At 39.2% G+C, this 21,679-nt stretch overlaps 1 protein-coding gene across 4 annotated transcripts in view; it reads right to left on the reverse strand.

Moving 5' to 3' along the window:
* Nucleotides 1–1,029: 1,029 nt before the first annotated feature.
* The window catches only part of PEX1 (peroxisomal biogenesis factor 1), a 70,609-nt gene continuing 49,959 nt past the window's right edge, over nucleotides 1,030–21,679 (reverse strand). For 3 of the 4 annotated variants that reach the window (XM_080667005.1, XM_080667003.1, XM_080667004.1), the window contains 7 exons: nucleotides 19,957–20,099; nucleotides 19,770–19,873; nucleotides 18,841–19,017; nucleotides 17,524–17,754; nucleotides 16,198–16,386; nucleotides 15,789–15,919; nucleotides 1,030–1,395 (listed from right to left, as the gene is read on the reverse strand). In XM_080667005.1, the coding sequence (XP_080523131.1) occupies nucleotides 1,311–1,395; nucleotides 15,789–15,919; nucleotides 16,198–16,386; nucleotides 17,524–17,754; nucleotides 18,841–19,017; nucleotides 19,770–19,873; nucleotides 19,957–20,099 (1,060 nt within the window). In that variant the 3' untranslated portion in view covers nucleotides 1,030–1,310. The remainder of the gene's footprint in view (nucleotides 1,396–15,788; nucleotides 15,920–16,197; nucleotides 16,387–17,523; nucleotides 17,755–18,840; nucleotides 19,018–19,769; nucleotides 19,874–19,956; nucleotides 20,100–21,679) is intronic. The other variant, XM_080667006.1, reaches the window with a different exon arrangement.

Here is a 21,679-nt window from a genome sequence, read left to right on the forward strand (position 1 = left end):
GCGCGCACACATAGTCTAGTAGGACATCCAGGGATGGTGGGCATCAGGGAACCAGGTTCCTTCTGTTTTCTTGCTCTGCCATCAGTTGCTGGTGGTTTTTGCCTCATGTTTACAGGATGGTTGTTGTATCTCCAGACATTGTGTCCTCATCCAGGAAGGAAGCCCAGGGACTTCTACCAACCTACACTTCGGTCTAGAACTATGTTACCATGACACATGGCTGTAATGAAGATCATGTGACTCAGTAATGCACTTTCCAGGGAGCACAGAAAGGCAAGAGGGAGGGTCTTGGAATGGACGTTGAATGAAATCAGTCTAGGAATCCCCAATTGGTGGGGATGCAATTGGGAGATGTGATTTCAGTGGGGATGGGTGGGTCCTGGAGTAGCACAAGTCAGGGAGCACCACGTGCATGTGGCTTCCATATTCAGCAGCGAAGCCCACAATTAGGCAGTACCTGGGGTCTTTGGTGCTGCCTAATTGTAGGGTTCTTAAGACCAAAATAAATGGTCCTACTTGATTCTTGTAATTGAAAATTTTCCCTGTTAGTAAACAAAGGATTGATTTATCACACATCAGTGAATTAGAGTTTTACTTGTGATGTGTTCGCTGGAGTCAGGGCCTCGTGATTAGCTGCACTAAGGGCAATGCTTGCTGCCTGGATATTTTTCTTTGCTGTCTCATGTTCCTTGTATGTATTTTTCCTTTCCCTTTACCACATTAATACACATAGTTTGTGTTGATGGAGGCTGACTGTACAATGTAGTTCATGGATTCAATATCGAGATAAAGTCAAGGTGAAGCGGGGGGAGGAATGGACATCATTCAAGATCCTGGCCTTGGAGCTGGATGGAGTATATAGAGGGATGTGATTCATTTCTGGTCAAGGGAATAAACTTATTTGAATTTTGTAAAATTGGCACATTTGCTGATATAAGAAGAAAAGGTAATTGGATTTGTAAAAAAACAGTCAAGTTGCTAAACATAAAACTTGTCAAATGCAAGAAAGATATTGAATATGCAATTGTTAGGTCTAAGAAATGTATTTAATTATATTCTCTATTTGGCCAATGTTATTTCATTAAGGATTTAATATAGATTTATGGGAAATAAAATAAAGAATTTATTATAAATATTCCAATTTATTATATAATAATTCAAGTAATCCTGATCATTATATAAACACAGGTTTACAAATCTGATTTTATAGATTAAGTTAATTATTAAATAAAAAAGAAATTTACAGACACCATATTTACTTTTACAACATAGACAAGTCACCAAAAAAGGAAAAAAAAAAAAAGTTTATTTTATGCCAGGGTTACTTTCTGCCCAGGTCGAAACATTATTCCACTTTGATTTTTCCTCTTCTTTGGATGTTGAAAGTTTTCATACCTTAAAAAAAAAGTGAGATAATATTTAATATATGTACATGCTAAAATTACAAAAGACAATGGATTCTTTGCAAACAGAATTATGTTTTAAGAAACCTAAGGGAAACTGGAAAAAAGTGCTCATAACAGAAATTAAAGTTCTTACAAATATATATTTTATTTATTTTTTATTGTTTAAAGTATTACATATAGTACTATATATATCTCCTTTTTTCCCCCCATTGACCTTCCCCCAGCCTCCCCTACTTCCTTGTTGCATGCCCTCATCCCACCCACCCCCAGTGTCTTATGTCCATTGGTGTGCTTATATACAATGCATACAAGTCCTTTGGTTGATCTCTTTCCCCTGCTCCCCAACACTCCCCAGCCTTCCTGCTGTAATTTGACAGTCAGATAGAAGCAGTAAAGCACCGAACAATCTTTTTGTTCATCAGGTTATACTGTTATTTTCCATAAATGAGTGAGATCATGTGATATTTATCTTCCTCTGACTGGCTTATTTCATTTAGCATAATGCTCTCCAGGTCCACCCATGCTGCTGCAAATGGTAAGAATTCCTTCTTTTTTATAGCAGCGTAGTATTCCATTGTGTAGATGTACCATAGTTTTCTAATCCACTCATCTGCTGATGGGCATTTAGGCTGTTTCCAAATCTTAGCTATGGTGAATTGTGCTGCCATGAACATATGGGTGCATATATCCTTTCTGATTGGTGTTTCTAGTTTCTTGGGATATATTCCTAGAAGTGGTATTACTGAGTCAAATGAGAGTTCCATTTTTAGTTTTTTGAGGAAACTCCATACTGTTCTCCACAGTGGCTGCACCAGTCTGCATTCCCACCAGCAGTGCACAAGGGTTCCTTTTTCTCCGCATCTTCACCAGCACTTGTCGTTTGTTGATGATTGCCATTCTGACAGGTGTAAGATGGTACCACGTTGTTTTGATTTGCATCTCTCGGATAATTAGTGACTTTGAGCATGTTTTCATGTGTCTCTTGGCCTTCCTTCTGTCTTCTTTCGAAAAGATTCTATTTAGGTCCATTGCCCATTTTTTTATTGGATCACTTATCTTCCTTTTATTAAGTTGTATAAGTTCCCTGTAGATGTTGGAGATTAAACCTTTATCAGTGATAACATTTGCAAATATGTTCTCCCATACAGTGGGCTTTCTTGTTTTGTTGGTTTCTTTTGCTGTGAAAAAGCTTTTTATTTTGATGCAGTCCCATTTGTTTATTTTCTCTTTAGTTTCCATTGCCCTAGCAGCGGTATCGGTGAAGAAATTGCTTTGGCATATGTCAGAGATTTATCTGCTTGTGGATTCCTCTAGTATTTTTATGGTTTCCGTCTTATGTTTAAGTCCTTCATCCATTTTGAGTTTATTTTTGTGTATGGTGTAAGTTGGTGATCTAGTTTCATTTTTTGCATGTCTCTGTCCAATTTTCCCAACACCATTTATTGAAGAGACTGCCTTGACTCCATTGTATGTTCATGCCTCCTTTGTCAAATATTGAGCATAGTGGTTTGGGTCAATATCTGGGTTCTCTATTCTATTCCATTGGTCTATATGTCTGTTCTTGTGCCAGTACCAGGCTGTTTTGAGAACAGTGGCCTTGTAATACAGCTTGAAATCTGGTATTGAGATCCCACCTACTTTGTTCTTCTTTCTCAGGATTGCTATGGCTATTCGGGGTCTTTTTTCATTCCAGATGAATTTTTGGAGAGTTCTTTCTAGGTCTGTGAAATATGCTGTTGGTATTTTAATGGGGAGTGCATTGAATCTATAGATTGCTTTGGGTAGTATGGACATTTTAATGATGTTGATTCTACCAATCCATGAACATGGTATGTTCTTCCATCTGTTTATGTCTTCCTCTATCTCTTTTTTCAGTGTCCTGTAGTTTTCCACATATATGTCTTTTACCTCCTTAGTTAAGTTTATTCCTAGGTATCTTAATTTTTTTGGTGCGATGGTAAATGGGATTGCTTTTTTAGTCTCTTTTTGTAAGTTCACTATTGGTGTATAGAAATGCCATAGATTTCTTGGCATTAATTTTGTATCCTACTACATTGCCAAATTCATTTATTCAGTCTAATAGTTTTTTGATGGAGTCTTTAGGGTTTCTTATGTACAATATCATGTCACCTGCAAATAAGGACAACTTTACTTCTTCCTTTCCAATTTGGATGCCTTTTATTTCTTCTTCTTGTCTAATTGCAATGGCCAATACTTCCAGTACTATGTCGAACAGGAGTGGTGAGAGTGGGCATACCTGTCTTGTTCCTGTTCTTGGGGAAAATGGTTTTAGATTTTGCCCATTGAGTATGATGTTGGCTGTGGGTTTATCATATATGGCTTTTATTATGTTGAGGTATGATCCTTCTATTCCCACCTTGCTGAGTTTTTATCAAGAAAGGGTGTTGGATTTTGTCACATGCCTTTTCTGCATCAATTGATATGACTATGTGATTTTTATCTCTCAATTTGTTTATGTGATGTATCACGTTTATTGATTTGAGGATGTTGTACCATCTTTGCATCCCTGGGATAAATCCTACTTGGTCATGGTGTACGATCTTTCTGATGTAGTGCTGGATCCGATTTGCTAGAATTTTGTTGATTTTAGCATCATGTTCATGAGGAATATTGGCCTGTAATTCTCTTTCCTTGTGTTGTCTTTATCTGGTTTTGGTATTAGGGTGATGCTGGCTTCATAGAAGGAGCTTGGAAGCATTCATTCCTCTTGAATTTTTTGGAATAGTCTGAGGAGGATAGGTTTTAGTTCTTCCTTGAACGTTTGGTAAAACTCCCCTGTGAAGCCATCCAGCCCCAGGCTTTTGTTTGCTGGAAGCTTTTTGATGACTGCTTCAATTTCTTCCATAGTTACTGGCATATTGAGCTGTTTAGATTCTTTCTGATTGAGTTTTGGAAGGTTATATTTTTCTAGGAATATGTCCATTTCCTCCAGGTTGTCCAGTTTGTTGGAATAGAGTTGTTCATAGTATTTTTTAACAATCCTTTGTATTTCGGTGGGGTCTGTTGTTATTTCTCCTCTTTCATTTCTGATTTTATTTGGGTCCTCTCTCTTTGCTTCTTGGTGAGCCTGGCTAGAGGTTCATCAATCTTGTTTATCCTTTCAAAGAACCAGTTCTTGGTTTTGTTGATCTTTTGTATTGTTTTCTTGATCTCTATGTTGTTTATCTCCGCTCTGATCTTTATTATTTCCTTCCCTCTGCTTACACTGGGATTGTTGCTCGCTTTCTAACTCTTTGAGTTGTAGGGTTAGGTAATTTATTACCATTGTTTCTTGTTTTTTTGCAGTAGGTTTGTAGAGCTATGAACTTCCCTCTCAAGACTGCTTTCGCTGTGTCCCATAGATTTTGGATTGTTGTGTTTTCATTGTCATTTGTTGCCATGATGTTTTTTATTCCTTCCTTGATCTCTCTGGTAACCCAGTCATTATTTAATAGCATGCTGTTTAGTTTCCATGTGTTTGATTTTTTTGGGTTCTTTTTATTGTAGTTGATTTCCAGTTTTATGCCACTGTGATCTGAGATGCTTGATATGATTTCTATCTTCTTGAAGTTGAAGAGACTTTGCCTGTGACCCAATATATGGTCCATCTTTGAAAATGACCCATGTGCACTTGAGAAGAATCTATATTCTGTGGCTTTGGGGTGAAATGTTCTGAAGATGTCAATTCCATCTGGTCTAGTGAGTCATTTAGGATTGATGTTTCTTTGCTGATTTTTTGTTTAGAGGATTTGTCCAATTAGTGGGGTATTAAAGTCTCCTACTATGGTTGTATTGCTGTCAATCTCTCCATTGATATCTTCCAGGAGTTTATGTATTTGGTTGCTCCTGTATTGGGTGTGTATAAGTTTACCAGAGTTACTTCTTCTTGTTGGATTGCTCCCTTTAGTATTATGAAGTGGCCTGCCTTATCTCTTTTTTTTAAAAAATATATTTTATTGATTTGTTACAGAGAGGAAGGAAGAGGGATAGAGAGTTAGAAACATCGATGGGAGAGAAACATCGATCAGCTGCCTCTTGCACACCTCCTACTGGGGATGTGCCCGCAACCAAGGTACATGCCCTTGACCGGAATCGAACCTGGGACCCTTCAGTCTGCAGGCCGACGCTCTATCCACTGAGCCAAACCAGTCAGGGCTCCTTAGCTCTTTTTATGTCCTTCACTTTGAGATCTAATTTGTCAGATATAAGTATTGCTACCCCTGCTTCTTTTTTTTCATTTCCATTCGCCTGAAAAACCTTTTTCCATCCCTTTACCCTCAGTTCTGTGTGCATCTTTTTTTCTGAGGTGGGCTTCCTGTAGACAGCAGATATATGGGTCATGTTTTCTTATCCAATCCATTACCCTATGTCTTTTGATTGGGGCATTTAATCCATTTACATTTAAAGTTATTATTGATATTGATAGGTACTTGTTTGTTGCCATTTTTATTCTTTACCCCGTGTTCCTTTTTCACTTCCTATTTTCTTTCTTTTACAGCAGATCCTTTAGCATTTCTTGCATTGCTGGTTTGGTGGTAATAAACACCCTTAGTCCTTTTTTGTCTGTGAAGTTCCTGATTTCACCTTCAATTTTGATTGATAGCCTTGCTGGGTACAGTATTCTTGGATTCAGATCCTTCTTTTGCATGACTGTGTATATTTCATTCCATTCCTTTCTGGCTTGATGTGTTTCTGTTGAGAAATCAATCACTAGTCTGATGAGGGATCCTTGTAGATAACTTTCTCTCTCTGGCCGCTTTTAAGATTCTTACTTTGTCATTGGTGTTTGCCAATTATAATGTGCCTTGGCGTCGGTCTTTTGGGGTTCATTTTTGCTTGGGACTGTGGGTTTTTCTTTCCTATATCAGGGAAGTTTTCTGTCATTATTTCTTCAAACAGGTTTTCTATTCCTTGCTCAGTTTCCTCTCCTTCTGGCACCCCAATTATGTGGATGTTGTTTTGTTTTGTGTTGTCCCAAAGTTCCCTTAGGCTCTCCTCCTGCTTTTTAATTTTTTTTTCTAGAAGCTGCTCTACTTGGGTATTTTTTCCTACCTTGTCTTCTAGCTCACTGATGCGGTCCTCTGCTTTGTCTACTTTTTTTTTTTTAAAATATTTTATTGATTTTTTACAGAGAGGAAGGGAGAGGGATAGAGAGTCAGAAACATCGATTAGCTGCCTCCTGCACACCCCCCACTGGGGATGCACCTGCAACCAAGGTACATGCCCTTCACCGGAATCGAACCTGGGACCCTTGAGTCCCCAGGCTGACGCTCTATCCACTGAGCCAAACCCGTCAGGGCAATGCTTCATCTACTTTTGATGCTTTCTATTGAGTTCTTCACAGCAGAAATGTCATTTTTCATTTCTTCTTGATTCTTTTTCATTTCCTCTTGGTTCTTACACATATTGCCGAATGTCTTCCATTCTTTTCATCCACCTTATGACCATTTCTCTGAATTCTTTCTTTGACAGGTTGCTTGCCTCCATTTTGTTTATTTCCTTTCCTAGTGATGCCTGCTTTTCTTTCATATGCGGGCTGTTTGTCTCCCCATGGTCTCTCTTCTCCACATGTCTGGTTATGTAGTTCTCTCTCTCCTTTCTGTGGTGAAGTGTAGAGTCTTCTGAATCCGCATGCTTGCCCCACTTGGGAACCGGTGTTCTTGGGTTCGCAGCTGTTTGGTGGGTGACGTAGTTGTAGATTCCCCGGGCTTTTCAGGCTCCTGATAACATCCACTTTTCCTTCAAGATGGCGCAGTCTCTGCATCCAAGCCGGTCGCTCCAGGAGGGGACCCAGCAGCAGTGGGGGCTGCCCGGTCAGGGGAGCCCTGTCCGACAGTCCCCCACAGTCTGAGTATAGCTGTCCCTCAACTCACCAACAAACATTCCCCATGCGACCACACACTCTCCCTTTGTTTTCTCACTCACACACTATCTTGCAGTCTGCCTTCCTCTTGGCGGCAATCTTCAATTCCCCCACAAATATATTTTAAAAGGTGAACACCCCTCTAGAAAAAGGAGCAAAGGGGATAAATAGAAAATTTAGAAAGATAAAATACAAAGGACAATGAGTAATATAAAAATATAACCTTTATAGTTTTAAACAAGATGGCATTTTTCTCCAATCGGCCAAGATTAGAGAAATATTGTGATACTCAATGTTAGTGAGAGTGTTGTGAAAGGGGCACTCAACACATCGCTGTTGGAATATACACAGGTATTTCTGAAAGGCAGCATGGCAATAGATTTCAAAAGCCTTACAAAATTGAGAGCCTTGTGATGCAACAATCCTGCCTCTATCCCAGTGAATTCATTAAGGATATGTGCAAACATTCAAACTCTAAGAATGTTTGTTATCACATTGCTTGTAAGTGAAAAGCTGGAAACAAATGTCTCAAAATTGGATATGTGACATAGCTATTTTACGTGTTAAAAACAATATAGTAACATTTGAAATGTGAAAGAATGTTCAAGATACATGGACAGACGAAAGTGGGGGCTGCTATACAGCAATGTCTTTTCCTGTTAGAAGACATCAGAGCATAAAATAAATATGCTTGGGGAGGCTAGGGAAATGGTGTTCTGATTTTTCTACAGTAAGCACTTATTAAAGTATGTTGAGGGGAGCAGAATTGGTCACCCCAAAATGTGCCACTTTGGCAGGTGCATTACTTTGAGCTGCAGGGAATCAACCCCAGCAGACTTGGGAGGAAGCAGCTTTTTACACTCCCACAGCTGCCTCAAATTGTGATAGGGAGCCTGAGCCAGAAAGGGAGTTATACCAGAGGAACTCTATCTGAAGCCTTACCTGCATGGCAGGGCAAACAGATTAGCACGCACCTGCTCCTCTCTTCTGGCTGTGAACTGCCTTCCTCCCCGTCCCCTTCAAAGCCCTGGCCCCATCCCTTTCCTTAGCTCAGAACAGCACAGAAGCTGCAACTGCCTCACTGCCTCTGAGTCTCACATTTTTATGTGGCTCCCACAGGTACAAAATTAAATGTTTTTCTCCTGTTAATCTGTCCTATGTCAATTTAATTGGATCAGCCAAAGAACCCTAGAAGAGAATAAGAGACATTTTTCTACCTCTACCGAGTGGGGTTGGTGCCCAGCATGGACTCCTGAGTGGCTTGCTGCTGCAGCCAGGAGATCCTGGGACCTCTGACCAGAGTTGGCGAAGGTAAGAACTGTTACTGCCTCAGTCTCCTGGACAGTGGAAGAGTCCTTTTCCTTTCTCTAAGTTTAGATCACTAATTCCTTGGGTATAGCCACTCTGATAAAGATCTGTTATGAGTACTCATTTCCTATTGGTCCCTTTCCCCTTTTGTCTGTCTTTTGTGTCATAAGAAGGAAAATCCTAGGGTAGAAAGTAAGTAAGTCCTGTAAGCCCGTGGTTTGAGCCAGCCCTGCGCCTGTTTCGAGGGATTTTGATGCGGGCCCCCTATTTAAGAAAACAGAAAGAGGTTTTCCTCTCATCTTGTTCTGTCTTGAAAGCTTGGCTTTGTAACCAGTGAGAATATTCTCTCTGGCCTTGGTCAGCCAAAAGATGCAAGTACCGGTTTGTATCTGCGGCCAGCCGAGGAGACTCTGAGACATGAAGTAACGAGCAGCACTCTCTGTCCGAATGGGTCAGCCCTTAGGGAGCTGGTCTTAAAGGCTCCCACCCAAAGGGGCTGTTGTCATCTCACCCTTAATGGTTTTCTTAGTGCTGAAAGGTCCCATTCCCAGTGCCTGCCCAGTGCCACAGGTCAGCAGGCCTGTGACTGGAGGTATCACATGTTCTCTGGGAAACCAGACACTGTTCACTGCACCACTGTTTTACCACCTCCTCAGTGAAGGGCTTCACTTTCCTTGGCTAATTCTGGGAATAAACTTGATGGGTCTTGTGAGGGCTGCATCTTTTGCATCCTCTTTTGGGACACTTCTTGCATTCGTGGTTAAGTTACAAAAAGGCTTATTGGTTTGCATTACTACTAAGATTAATTAAAGATGCTACTTGTCAATGGCCAGGTGATGGATCCTTTGAATTGGAAAAACTTCTAAATTTGAAAAAAATTTAGAGAGCTCTCATGCTAAGCAATTGCCTTACTGGCACCTGTGGAAAGAGGACACACAGGAGCATAGCTGCTAACTGTACGGACTCCCTTAAACCAGATGAAAGAACAGAAATGACCACATCCAATGTCAATTCCCTTCTCAAAGTCCAGTTCTGTCTGCCTGTTGTTTTTTTCAATTATAGTTTACACTCAGTATTATTTTGTATTAGTTTCAGCCACATAGTGGTTAGACAATCATATATTTTACAAAATATATTTTACAAAATATCCCATATCTGGTATTTCCAGTACCTACCTGGCACCATACATAATATTACAATATTATTGACTCTCTTTCCTATGCTGTACTTTATATCCCCATTACTGTTTGATAATTACCAATCTGTACCTCTCAATTCCTTCACTTTTTTCACCCAGCCTTTCCATACTCCCCCTCTTTTCTGGCAACCATCAGACTGTTCTATGAGTCTGTTTTAATTTTGTTTGTTCTTTAGATTCCACATATACCTGAAATCATATGGTATCTGTCTTTACCTGTATGACTTATTTCACTTAGCATAATACCCTCTACATCCATCCATGGTCTCACAAATGGTAAGATTTCATTCTTTTTTTATGTCCAAGTAATATTCCACTATATGTATGTACCACAATCTGCCTGTTTTAACTTCCCTGGGGGTTATATAGGTTACTCGGGCATGAAATTGAGAAGAATCATGTCCTCGGTGGATGTACTTACCTCTATATTCAGAACATCCAACCAATTTTAGAGAGAAGTCAGAGAGATTACTTACTATCTATCAAAACCCCACTCACAGGGACCTTGATTCTACTGCAGTTATCAGACAAGCCAGAGGGCTCCAGGGAAACCCTCTCACAGGGGAGCCGATTAGTCAGGGGCTGGAAGAAGCAACAGTAGAGCCTTTCCCCCTAAGGTGAACTGATCCAAGGTTGAATTGTACACTCAGGGAAAAAAGAAGAACATTCAGAGGGTTTCGTTGAACACTTTATACAGGCTTTTTAAAGGCATACTGCATTACACCCTGCAGCTTTACATTCAGGCATCTTTTGATTTCCATCTTAACTGAAAATCTGCAGGTAGTTGGATGGATGGTCAAGACTGTTATTTTACAAACTGGATTCTTTGCCAAACCAGAAATGTGGCTCTAGAAACATTAAAGTCTATCTATCTTTACCAACCCCAAAATCTACCCTGTTTCTCTCAAAATGCTTACAGATATTTAGAACAGAATTGTCCTAAAAAGAGGAAAAATTTAAATAGTAATTATCCTAGACTTCTGGTAACAGAGAAATAAGTCTCACAACTCCTACAAGAAAACATGCATTCTTTCTCTGTCCCTTGAAGATGTAATCTTACCATGTTTTTTAAACACCTCAGGAGATAACCAAAACACTGCCACAATCACCTGAGACTGAAAAGGACCTTCTACAACACAGATGGCTATAGAAGCTCCCGACCCCAGATCTAGTCCGTAGCCTCCATAAGATTACTTGTCAAGGGCAAATATACATCTTGGAAGTCTTCTCCACAGATATTAGTAAAAACCATTAGCCATTTGAGCAAGTAATCTTAACTTGTTCTACCAGAGACACAATTTGGATTCAACTATTACTTATAAACTAATGAGTTTTGTATTGTTGTACCTGACTCATGGCTAAAATTTTGGAATGGAAGCTATAGGATCTCTGTGTCGGTGTGTTTGTGAATGTCTATGGATGGATATACGTATGTTATGTATATGTGATATTTTCCTCCATCTGGATGGTACTGCCAAAATTAATTTGTAAAAAAGCTCTATTTTATTGGCTTAAAAAATAAGCACTTATTATTAAGTTAAATAATTCTAAACTCTCAAAAATATAATAGAAACTAACTCAAATGCTTTTCAAATTTACATGATCTGGGATAATCTTTAGTTTAAAAAAAAGTTTGTTGGTTTAATTACAATAGGCATGTTTTCAGTTATTAGCATTTAATATAGTTCATGTTACAAAATTTATCATTAATGGTCATCTACTTTAATGTCTCATGACATTTTCACAAGTAATCTAAGTATTAAGAAAAAGTAAATTACAGCTCATAAGTGAACTTTTCAATAATAATTGTTTTATGAGGTCTACTTGAATAATTTCCCCAAACTTTTTGGTAACTTACATTCTTAGAGTTTTGCTAATTTAAATGATGGGTGCTCATTGACTAGATAATTTTTAAATAAGATAAAATAATGAACCACTACTGAACATAGGTTTATCTATTTTTGGTTTCTTACTACAATATTTGGATGTATTAGTACACATGTCCTATGCTACAGTGAAAAATTATACTAGTAGAAAGAAGGTTATGATTCTATAAATTATTAAATGCATTCACAGATTTGCCAATCTACAGAATGCTGGTATAACATTTCATAACTACTAGAAATTAAGGTTTTCAAGGGTTAGGGATTCTAATTAATATATGTAATTAAAACTATAAGAAATAACAACAACTCTGTATTAAAGGAAAGTAGGTTTGTTTTTGGTAAAAAGGTATGAGGGCTCTGGCCGGGTGGCTCAGTTGGTTGGAGCATCATCTGTGGGTTCAATCCCCAGGCAGGGTGTGCGTGGGAGGCAACTGATCGAGGTTTCTCTCTCTTCCTCTAAAATTTTTTAAAAACATGAAAAAATAAAAAGTATGGAGATAGATATTTGTTAAGGGAAATAGAAAGCTGAAGAGAGAATTTTCCTTTTGTAGTCAGGCTGGCTAAAATGGAGTAAATATATTACAAGGGTTTTAATAAATTTCATCTGCTAAAAGGAAATTTTTTTCTTGGTCTATTGGTTTGCTATTGATAAGACTGTGAAAGGTTTTCTTTACCTTTTAAGTAATTGGCCTAGAAAACAAAGATTCTGTTAAAACATCCTATGTAATAAAAGGGTAATATGCAAATGACCGAATGGTGGAAGGACAGGTTGCTATGGTGCGCACTGACCACCAGGGGGCAGATGCTCAACTCAGGAGCTGCCCCCTGGTGGTCAGTGTGCTCCCACAGGGGGAGTGCTGCTCAGCCACAAGCTGGGCTGACCGCCTCCAGCAGTACTAAGGATGTCCAACTGTGGCTTAGGCTCCACATTAGGGAGCAGGCCTAAGCCATCAATCGGACATCCCCCGAGGGCTTCGGACTGCAAAAGGGCGCAGGCCACGTTGAGGGGACCAACACCCTCTTCACCCCCAACCAGTGCACGAATGTCATGCATCAGGCCTCTAGTATCACCATAATTTCCTATGTCTCATGTTTGATTACTTAAGAAAACGGATTTTTCTCTTATTAAAAGAGCTACAGGGTGTTTGTTTTTTACAACTATGTAACTTTCTGTATTTGCCTGTGAAATTTTTGTCACTTTGGTTATAGTGTTTCACAGTGATATAGACTCCGATTTGACGGTTTTAAAATCTTTTTATATTTTTGACAAATGTTCCCCAAATAAAATTCTAAATGAAGTATTTTGAACTCAAACTCACTTCAGAGTTTTTAAGAAACCCCTGGAACATCTCAAAATATTTGTTAAACTAATTAGGCTTGTTATACCGTCATGCACTGCTGACGCGATATGTTGAGAAACATGTCATGAGACAGTTTTGTGGAACATCATGGAGTATATTTACCCACCAAAATCTAGAAGTAATACTAAACCTTCTTTTGGTTATATCTGTATGGATATGTGTTATTGTTTCAGAAACTGTATAAAATTTCTAAAAATCTGATACATAATGATATCAGTCATAATTCCGGGTATCATCTTAAAAATGTTGTGTGTCACAGAAATAATTATCTTGTCAATTGAATTATAATGAACTCACATCAGATCTTGAAACATGGCCATTTTTGTCATTTACAGACACTGTTTTACTTTGATGCTTTTGCAAAAGTGCTACAGTTTCAAGGAAACTCTAACAAGTTCAGGTTTCTCATAACCTTCAGATCATACCACTGAACTGGGTAAGAATCTGCTGACCCCTGGTGGAGAAACCGATGGCTTCCTAAAACTAACCAAAAAGCAACATCAACAAGAATAAATTACATGGGACTCAATGAGTTAATGAGGATGATTATAAGATTGTTGGTTCTTTTGTTTTTCCCCCCAGATTTAAGGAAACCTTCTTTTAAGTTATCAGTAAATTGGTAAAAAAAAAATCTTTGTAAACAAAGATTAACATATGCAACTAAATTTGTTTTTCTGTTAATCTATCTAATGTAAATTTAATTATGTACTAACCAGCCAAATTTTTCTGCAGATTCTTACCCAGTTCAGTGGTATGATCTGAAGGTTGTCAGAAACCTGTACTTGTTAGTCTCCTTGAAAATGTAGTACTCCCTGATTGTTCCAGAATTCAGCAACTCTTAGTGAATATTCTTACAATATAGTTATTTGCATAAGTTCAGTAAGATTCTTTTCTCCTTGTAACAGACACAGTTAGAAACACTGATTATACTTTGAAGGCTTGGACTGGAATATCTATTTGAGAATGCACATAGAAGGAACGAAGGTTCACTTTATGGCGCCAATGAAGCACCTTGGAAAATCAGCCTGGTACCTGCTTTCAGGGTTCCCAGCCAGCAGCTTTATCAGGTGAGTAAAGAACATCACTTCCTGACAGATGCAGAAACCTCAGGATATCTTGGGGACCTCAAGAGGCTTTGAAAAGTTCCAGTAAATCAGATACACAAGAGCATATATAGTCGATCACTATTCCTGCTGCACTTTTATAAATAATCAGGCCAAGTTTATTGAAACGACACTTAATGTGCAAACAGATTAGTCTCACTGTGGTTACCTTTGCTAGAAATGCGGGTAAATGTAGAGAGAGGAATTAGGTTTCAGTAATACACCTTTGCAGGTATCGGATTCTAGTGCTGTTAATTGTCTTTGATGTTTTGTCCAGTGTTTGATTACCACACATCTGCTTTCCTCACTTTCCTTCCCCTGTAAATAAAAACTACCCTTTTCCTGGAAATTGAATTGAATGCAAACAACTTGGTATAAACTTTCCAGAAATCACAACAGGATATGCCTGGGCAATCTTACTGCCTGTTGCTGTGTGAGCCACTCAGTTTACCTGAGCAGCCAACCTGCAAAAGATGCTTTCATTTGACACCTAGAAATCTCAACTGGCAGCCCTCAGAATTGATTTATGGTCTGCTCTAATCATTAACCTTTGTTTTTTTCTTTTGTTTCCATAGAAATGTACCTGATTGCCTACACAATATAGGCCTAACTTTAGGAGCGAACCTGTATCACTGCAACCAAAGACACTGTTTAAACAGACCTCTTCTCAGGACTAACAGGCCTCTTCGGTGAGCTGAAACAATCTACCATCTCAACTTTTGGACTATGAAACTGAAAGGAACAGCATGTGCCACTTTGGCAGATGCATCATTTTGAGCTGAAGGGAATCAAGACCCAGCAGACTAAGGAGTTTTTACCGCTCCCGCTCCCTTATCTGTTTAGAAGAATTTATACAGGAGGCCTGTGCCAGAAAGAGAGCTATTACCAGAGGTTAACTTTTTTTATCTGAACATCTTATCTGCAAGGCAAGGCAAACATTGATTACCACACATCTGCTTTTCTCACCTCCTTCCCTTTTAAATCCCTGGCCCCTACCCAGTTCCTGAGCTCAGGATAGTATATAAAAGCCTCAATTGTCTGTCTTTGAGTCTCTTATTTTTATGGGGCTCCCATAACATGTGCAATTAAATTTGTTTTTCTGTTAGAATCTATCTTATGTAAATTTATGTACTGGACCAGCAGGAAAAATTTTCTGCCTTTATAACGTACACGCACATGCATACCCCAAAATACTGCAAAATTAAACAAAGGGAAAAATCTTTTCCTGAGATGAATCATTTTCCTAGTTTATGGGTCACAGACTTCTGAGTCACTACAGAGACAATTGCAAGAAGCCTGTAACTCCAAATGTGTACAAGTGAGCAAACTTGAATGTATCGGAATGTTCTTGAGATTAATAAAATACACATTATTTTGAAAGTGAAAACTATTTTTTCAAACTATACATTGAAACCATTTTGAGCTTTTAATTTTCCTTTTATTTCTTAAAATTATATTTTAATTAATGAATGATTCAATCAAAGAATTGGTTAATGAAAATGCATTTTTGACTTCTATACTCCTGAAGTTTATGGGTGTTTAAATGCATAGCTACTAAACAAATTTCTGAATTGGTTTGTAAATATTCAAAATATTATTTGTGATTTTAAATAAGAACTTTAACTGTCACTTCTAATAAGGTAAATCAGAATCTGTTACTCACAGCTCAGTAAAACTCTTCCAGTCATCTTCAGTAATGGATGGCCTCGTGTGACTGAGTGCGGTCAGTAAATGCGACTGATTGATGGCCAGGCTGGTTTTGATTGGTCCTGGTTGGTGAAGGGAGTCACCCTCCTTAAATAAAAATGACAAAAAGTTACCTCAGGGACATGATTAAAAAGCAGTCCAACTGTTACCTCTTTTTGTCAGTTTTTCAGGACACTTTATGTGCCTTTCTGATAAGATTACTAAAACTTGTCAGGAAGCACACAGCGATTTGACTGATCAATGAGTTTCAGTCCCTTGTTTATAAATATAGTTCACCTACCAATCAAATCCATGTATGTCAAAAAAGGAAACACAATTTTTAAAAGTTTTTACAATGATAAAGGATGGGGAGAGAAAAGCCCTACTCCACTTTGGCTCCGGTATCTGCTCTTGATAACACTGATATCTGCTCTCAGTTGGTCTCTCTGTTCCTGGGTAAGTTCCTGGGAACCGTCTTGTGAAGCTGTTCTGAACATTGGAGGCCGTGAAAACAACTGATCCTTCCCAGGAGCATCCTGAGTCATGGAGCTTGGTGCAGACAGGCACAGTGAGCTCTGCAGGGTTAGGTGCAGTAGTGAGAAGGAGAGAGAAAAAGTATGTATTTATCAAAGATAAAGTAAAAAATGTTAAGCACTAAAACCTTAAGATGGATAAGCTTATAATTTAATTAACTGAAGTTAAGCAAACTGTTCATTTATAATAAAAGCGTAATATGCTAATTAGACCGGACATCCTTCCAGAAGCTGGGGCTGCGAGGGAAGCTGGTGCCGGCAGCCTAGAGAAGGAAGGCCTACTCTTGCACGAATTTCATGCATCGTGCCTCTAGTATTCTATAAAGGCCATTTATAGCTATGCTGTTGAACCACTGGAGTGAAAACTGCCACAACACAGGGTTCTTTTAACACTTTGTTATTATATCTACCACACTGATGCCCTAGAGATAGATTCCAAATGAGTTTTAATTTCCAACAAATATATAAGGTTCTGAGACATTTCTATATAGAAGTTAATAGAAAAACAATTAATAACTAGAATTAAAACAATAGCTTACTATTCTTAGGAATAAAAATGGATCACTTTTATAGTTTTAAAAACCTGAATTAATGCAAATTTACAAAAACCAAGAAAAAGATAACTAAGTATCTGTAAAAATGTTATATGTGCCAATAAAGTAACTGCAAGCCACTGTTAATTTTTTGGGGGAATGTGTTAAATGCTATTTTAATTTAGTAAAACAATGATACTGCCCATATTTAACTTAACATTTTTCTTGTGGAAACATTACTACTACCCATAACATTTTTACTGTGCTTATACTTCCCACCAAAAGTGTTACAAATAGATACCATTTTGTGGTCAAAAATTTTTGCATTATACCAACTTTCTCATTATCCTCAAATGCTCTATAATAATAGAATTTAGATTTAATAGAAAATGGATCTGCTACTGAAGATGTCTGAGAACCAGTGATGAAGGGAGATAAAACTGAAAGAAACCGACTGGCTATTTGGCGCCCACTTGTTGCCAACTCTTAGTTCTTACCAAGGAGTGAAAAATGACTAATTAGCGTAAGGAAAACAAGACTGTTTTACTGAAGAAGCAGTCCATCAGAAAGAACATGTGGGCTGGTTAGGAGACAAATCACTGTCCAACTTTACATCTCAACACTATACAATGACTGCACAACACACCAAATCAGAAGAGGTTCCATTCCCAAGCTCCGATTCATAAGAGCTTCCAAAGTAGAGCCGGTACATATTGAATTTTGACTCATCTGGAAGCATCTCAGACATTTCTAGAGAAACAAGAGACTGCTCTAAGCCACACTCTCCATCCCCAGCTGAATCGTCAGACCCACTGCTGTGGTTAAGAAAAACCATTGAAGACAGACTTAGGTCACTGTCGGAACTGGAACTTCCATCCTAAAACACAAAAGGGCAAACAGTTGTAAAGATCTAAATAATACTAGTACAATTCAGAAATAAACAACCCAATGCTTTCTAACAGACCAGTACAAGGAAACTTGAGAAGGTATTTTTTCAAAAAAAGCTCTTATTCTCGAACGGTTTTGAAGACATAATAAAAATTAAACTATTAAAATAAAAAACGGTAAGATGGAATTGTAGATAATATGCCAACCCCCCCGCCCCCAACTCTGAAACAAACCTGGGAGTTAGACCTCTGATTTTATTTTTATGTTTCTTTCAATTCAAATTTTTCTACTCTGAAATGATGACTCAATCATGTTACAGAAATCTTTACAGATACATACCTTTTCTGATAATAAAAGGGGCAAAATAAAGAACTTCAGTGGCTTGCCAAAATTAATAACAAAACTTAGTATCTGATTTAGGAACATCAGTTTCTGCAAGAGTCTCCAATAAAATGTAGGGAAGAGGAGTACACAAGAAAACCCTTCCTAGAAAATGTATGATAAAGCCCATAATGTAGCAGAGTTCAAATCACCTGCCATAAAAATCACTATCCTTAGAGAACAGGCTGATTTCAGGGCTGGGGTACAGAAAGTACAAGATAAATGGAGAACACTCTGTTGTATCAGGAAGTAAGTTAAGTGACCAAAGAATGAGAGCACATATCAAAGGGACACAAAAGCCATCCTAAAGCAGCTCCTATTGGCCAGATCTGGGATAATTTGGGCTTCAAAATAAATATACTTTAATTAAAAACGAAACTAAAAACTCCAATATTTTTCTGTCTATATTATCTAATTCATGATATCCTATTTTAAATAATACCCTTCCACACACCAACATATTTTGCCAACAGTAAGGTAAGGTTAAAGAAAAAGACACTAAACTCTTTCTTCATAATTACAAACTCTCTGCAAAGCCAATATTCCAATGAAGGGAACATCTGACTAAAGGTTAGTTTCTATCTAGCTTACCAAAGTTGCTAAAAAATAGGAATTTTTTAAGATTGAGATTTTGATATTGAGCTTCTCTTATCACTCATAAAACACCTTAGTAACGATCTCCTCAGTAACTTACTGGGAGCCCACAGGACAGCAGCCTCCCATGCAAGGCCTCTAGCTGGGCGTTGTACAGTAAAGCCTTCAGATCAGCTCCCGTGAAGGAGTCAGTCATGGAGGCCACATGCTGCAGGTCCACGTCATCCGCCAGAGGCAGGGCGCCACTGAGAACGTTTAAAATTTCAAGACGTGACACCTGAAGGAGAAAAACTGATTTAACCAAAAAGACAAAATTAAATATTGAGCCCTGTATCTCACCATTTTTAATAAATTAACTTCACATATCTAATAAGTGCACCACCAGTCTACATCTATCCTCCGTAGAACTTGTCCCTAACAGAAGGAACAAAGGGAGGAAAGGAACAAAATCATTCTTAACTATTCAGTGTAAATCATTCTTATTCAGACAGTGCTTATTTTCTAGACTTGGGCAAATGTGCTGAGAAAGTGTTTCAAAAGGGAAGTTAAAATAATTTAAATAGTTACATGTGACAGAGCTAGGTATTTTATACCTTTGATTAATTTATTTTTCAGTTTATAAATTTGGGAACAAGAGTTGGAACAACATAGGACTAAGAACAGTTAAAATCCTATCTTTATGTACCCTGTCATATGCTTGATTCTGTATCAGAGTCTTGCTGGGATAATGAAACGTGTGATCTTTAAACACAGCGAATGTGGACATGCAATACTTGAGGTTTCCTTCCTTTTACCCCAACAGGCCAACACTGATGATCATACAGTTTTCAGACTTGCATGGAAATGGCTGGGCCAAAGAGAAGCTTTGTATCTAATTCAGAATCTTTTCATGCTTTGAGCAAACAGTGACCACGACCTCTGCCTAAAGCTGGTCTTCTGAGGACAACTGCCATTACCTGGCAGAAGTAAAGTTCACAAGAAACAAGTGTAGCATTTGTTGGGTTTGGACTCTAAATATGAAATTGTCACCTGATCAGGAGGAGGACAGTATACACATTTATCTAGTCGGCCAGGCCTAAGCAGGGCAGGGTCAATCAAGTCAGGGCGACTAGTAGCAGCCAACACATAAACACCTGGGGGGGAAGAATAAAAATGTTTACTAAGTCCTGGTGAGATTTTTGTTATAATAAACTATTTTGGTATTTATTATTATTACCCTGTAAGCCTTCTACTCCATCCAGCTGAGTTAGCAACTGATTAACCACACGGTCTGTGACTCCTGTATTATCGTGGCCTCGCCGAGGAGCAATGGATTCAAATTCATCGAAGAAAAGAATGCAGGGCTTTGCAGCCTGAGCTCTGGGAGAAACAAACAGTATTTAATAGTTTTGAATAGGGCTTCATGGTTTGCAAGGTAATTTTATACACACACCTACACATTATGTATGTAACAATCCTTGAAAAAGGCAAGGCCTATGTCAGTGGTCGGCAAACTGCGGCTCGCGAGTCACGGTTTGCCGCTCTGTTGACTAATGAGTTTGCTGACCACTGGCCTATGTAATTTGCAAGTTGTCAGTAAACTGGGTCTTGGTGAGGTCAAGGTGTTTGCCTACGACGTAGGCCTCCTGGCCAAGAACTAAAGCCAGAGTCTTATTCAATAAGTGAAATGCTTCTTTGATTCTTAATATAAGTAAACATTTTTATATGCCTACTAGAGGCCCGGTGCATGAAATTTGTGCACTTAGGGGCGGGGTCCCTCAGCCTGGCCTGCGTCCTCTCACAGTCTGGGAGCTCTCGGGGGATGTCCGACTGCTGTCAGTGGGACATCCTTAGCGCTGCCGCGGAGGCAGGAGAGGCTCCCACCACCACTGCTGTGCTTGCCAGCCGTGAGTCCAGCTTCTGGCTGACCAGCACTCCCCCTGGGGGAGCACACTGACCACCAGGGGGTAGCTCCTGCATTGAGTGTCTGCCCCTGGGTGGTCAATGCTCATCATAGCAACCGGTCGTTCTGCCATTTGGTCAATTTGCATATTAGCCTTTTATTATATAAGACTGGCCACCTTTATTTCTTTTGTGAAATGCCTATTCATATCTTTTTGTCCATTTAAAATTTGGCAAGCTCATTATTTTCATACTAGAGGCCTGGTGCATGAAATTCGTGCACTGGGGGGGTGGGGTGGGGAGGTGTCCCTCAGCCCAACCTGCACCCTCTCCAATCTGGGACCCCTCGGGGGATGTCCGACTGCCTGTTTAGGCCCACAGGGATCAGGCCTAAACAGGCAGTCAGACATCCCTTTCACAATCTGGGACTGCTGGCTCCCAACTGCTTGCCTGCCTGCCTGATTGTCTCTAACCACTTCTGCCTGCCAGCCTGATCACCCTCTAACCCAGCCGTGGGCAAACTACGGCCCACGGGCTGGATCCGGCTGTTCTATCCGGTTCTCTTGCTCTCCCCTCCGCTCCTTTACTTTGAATTTATATTAGTTCACAGAAACACTCCATCCATGCTTTTGTTCTGGCCCTCCGGTCCAGTTTAAAAACCCACTGCGGCCCTCGAGTCAAAAAGTTTGCCCACCCCTGCCCTAACCACTCCCCTGCCGGCCCGATCGTCCCCAACTGCCCTCCCCTGACAACCTCGTCACCCCCAAATGCCCTCCCCTGCATATTCCCTCTTTACTAGATAGGGGTTTTTTTTGCTTTGTTTTGTTTTTATATTTTATTGATTTTTTACAGAGAGGAAGGGAGAGGGATAGAGAGTCAGAAACATCGATGAGAGAGAAACATCAATCAAATGCCTCCTGCACACCCCTGACTGGGGATGTGCCCGCAACCAAGGTACATGCCCTTGACCGGAATCGAACCTGGGACCTTTCAGTCCACAGGCCGACGCTGTATCCATTGAGCCAAACCAGTTTCGGTGGGTTTTGAAACATATTGGA

The sequence above is a fragment of the Plecotus auritus genome (assembly GCF_963455305.1).
Source record: "Plecotus auritus genome assembly, chromosome: 4".
NCBI lineage: Eukaryota > Metazoa > Chordata > Mammalia > Chiroptera > Vespertilionidae > Plecotus > Plecotus auritus.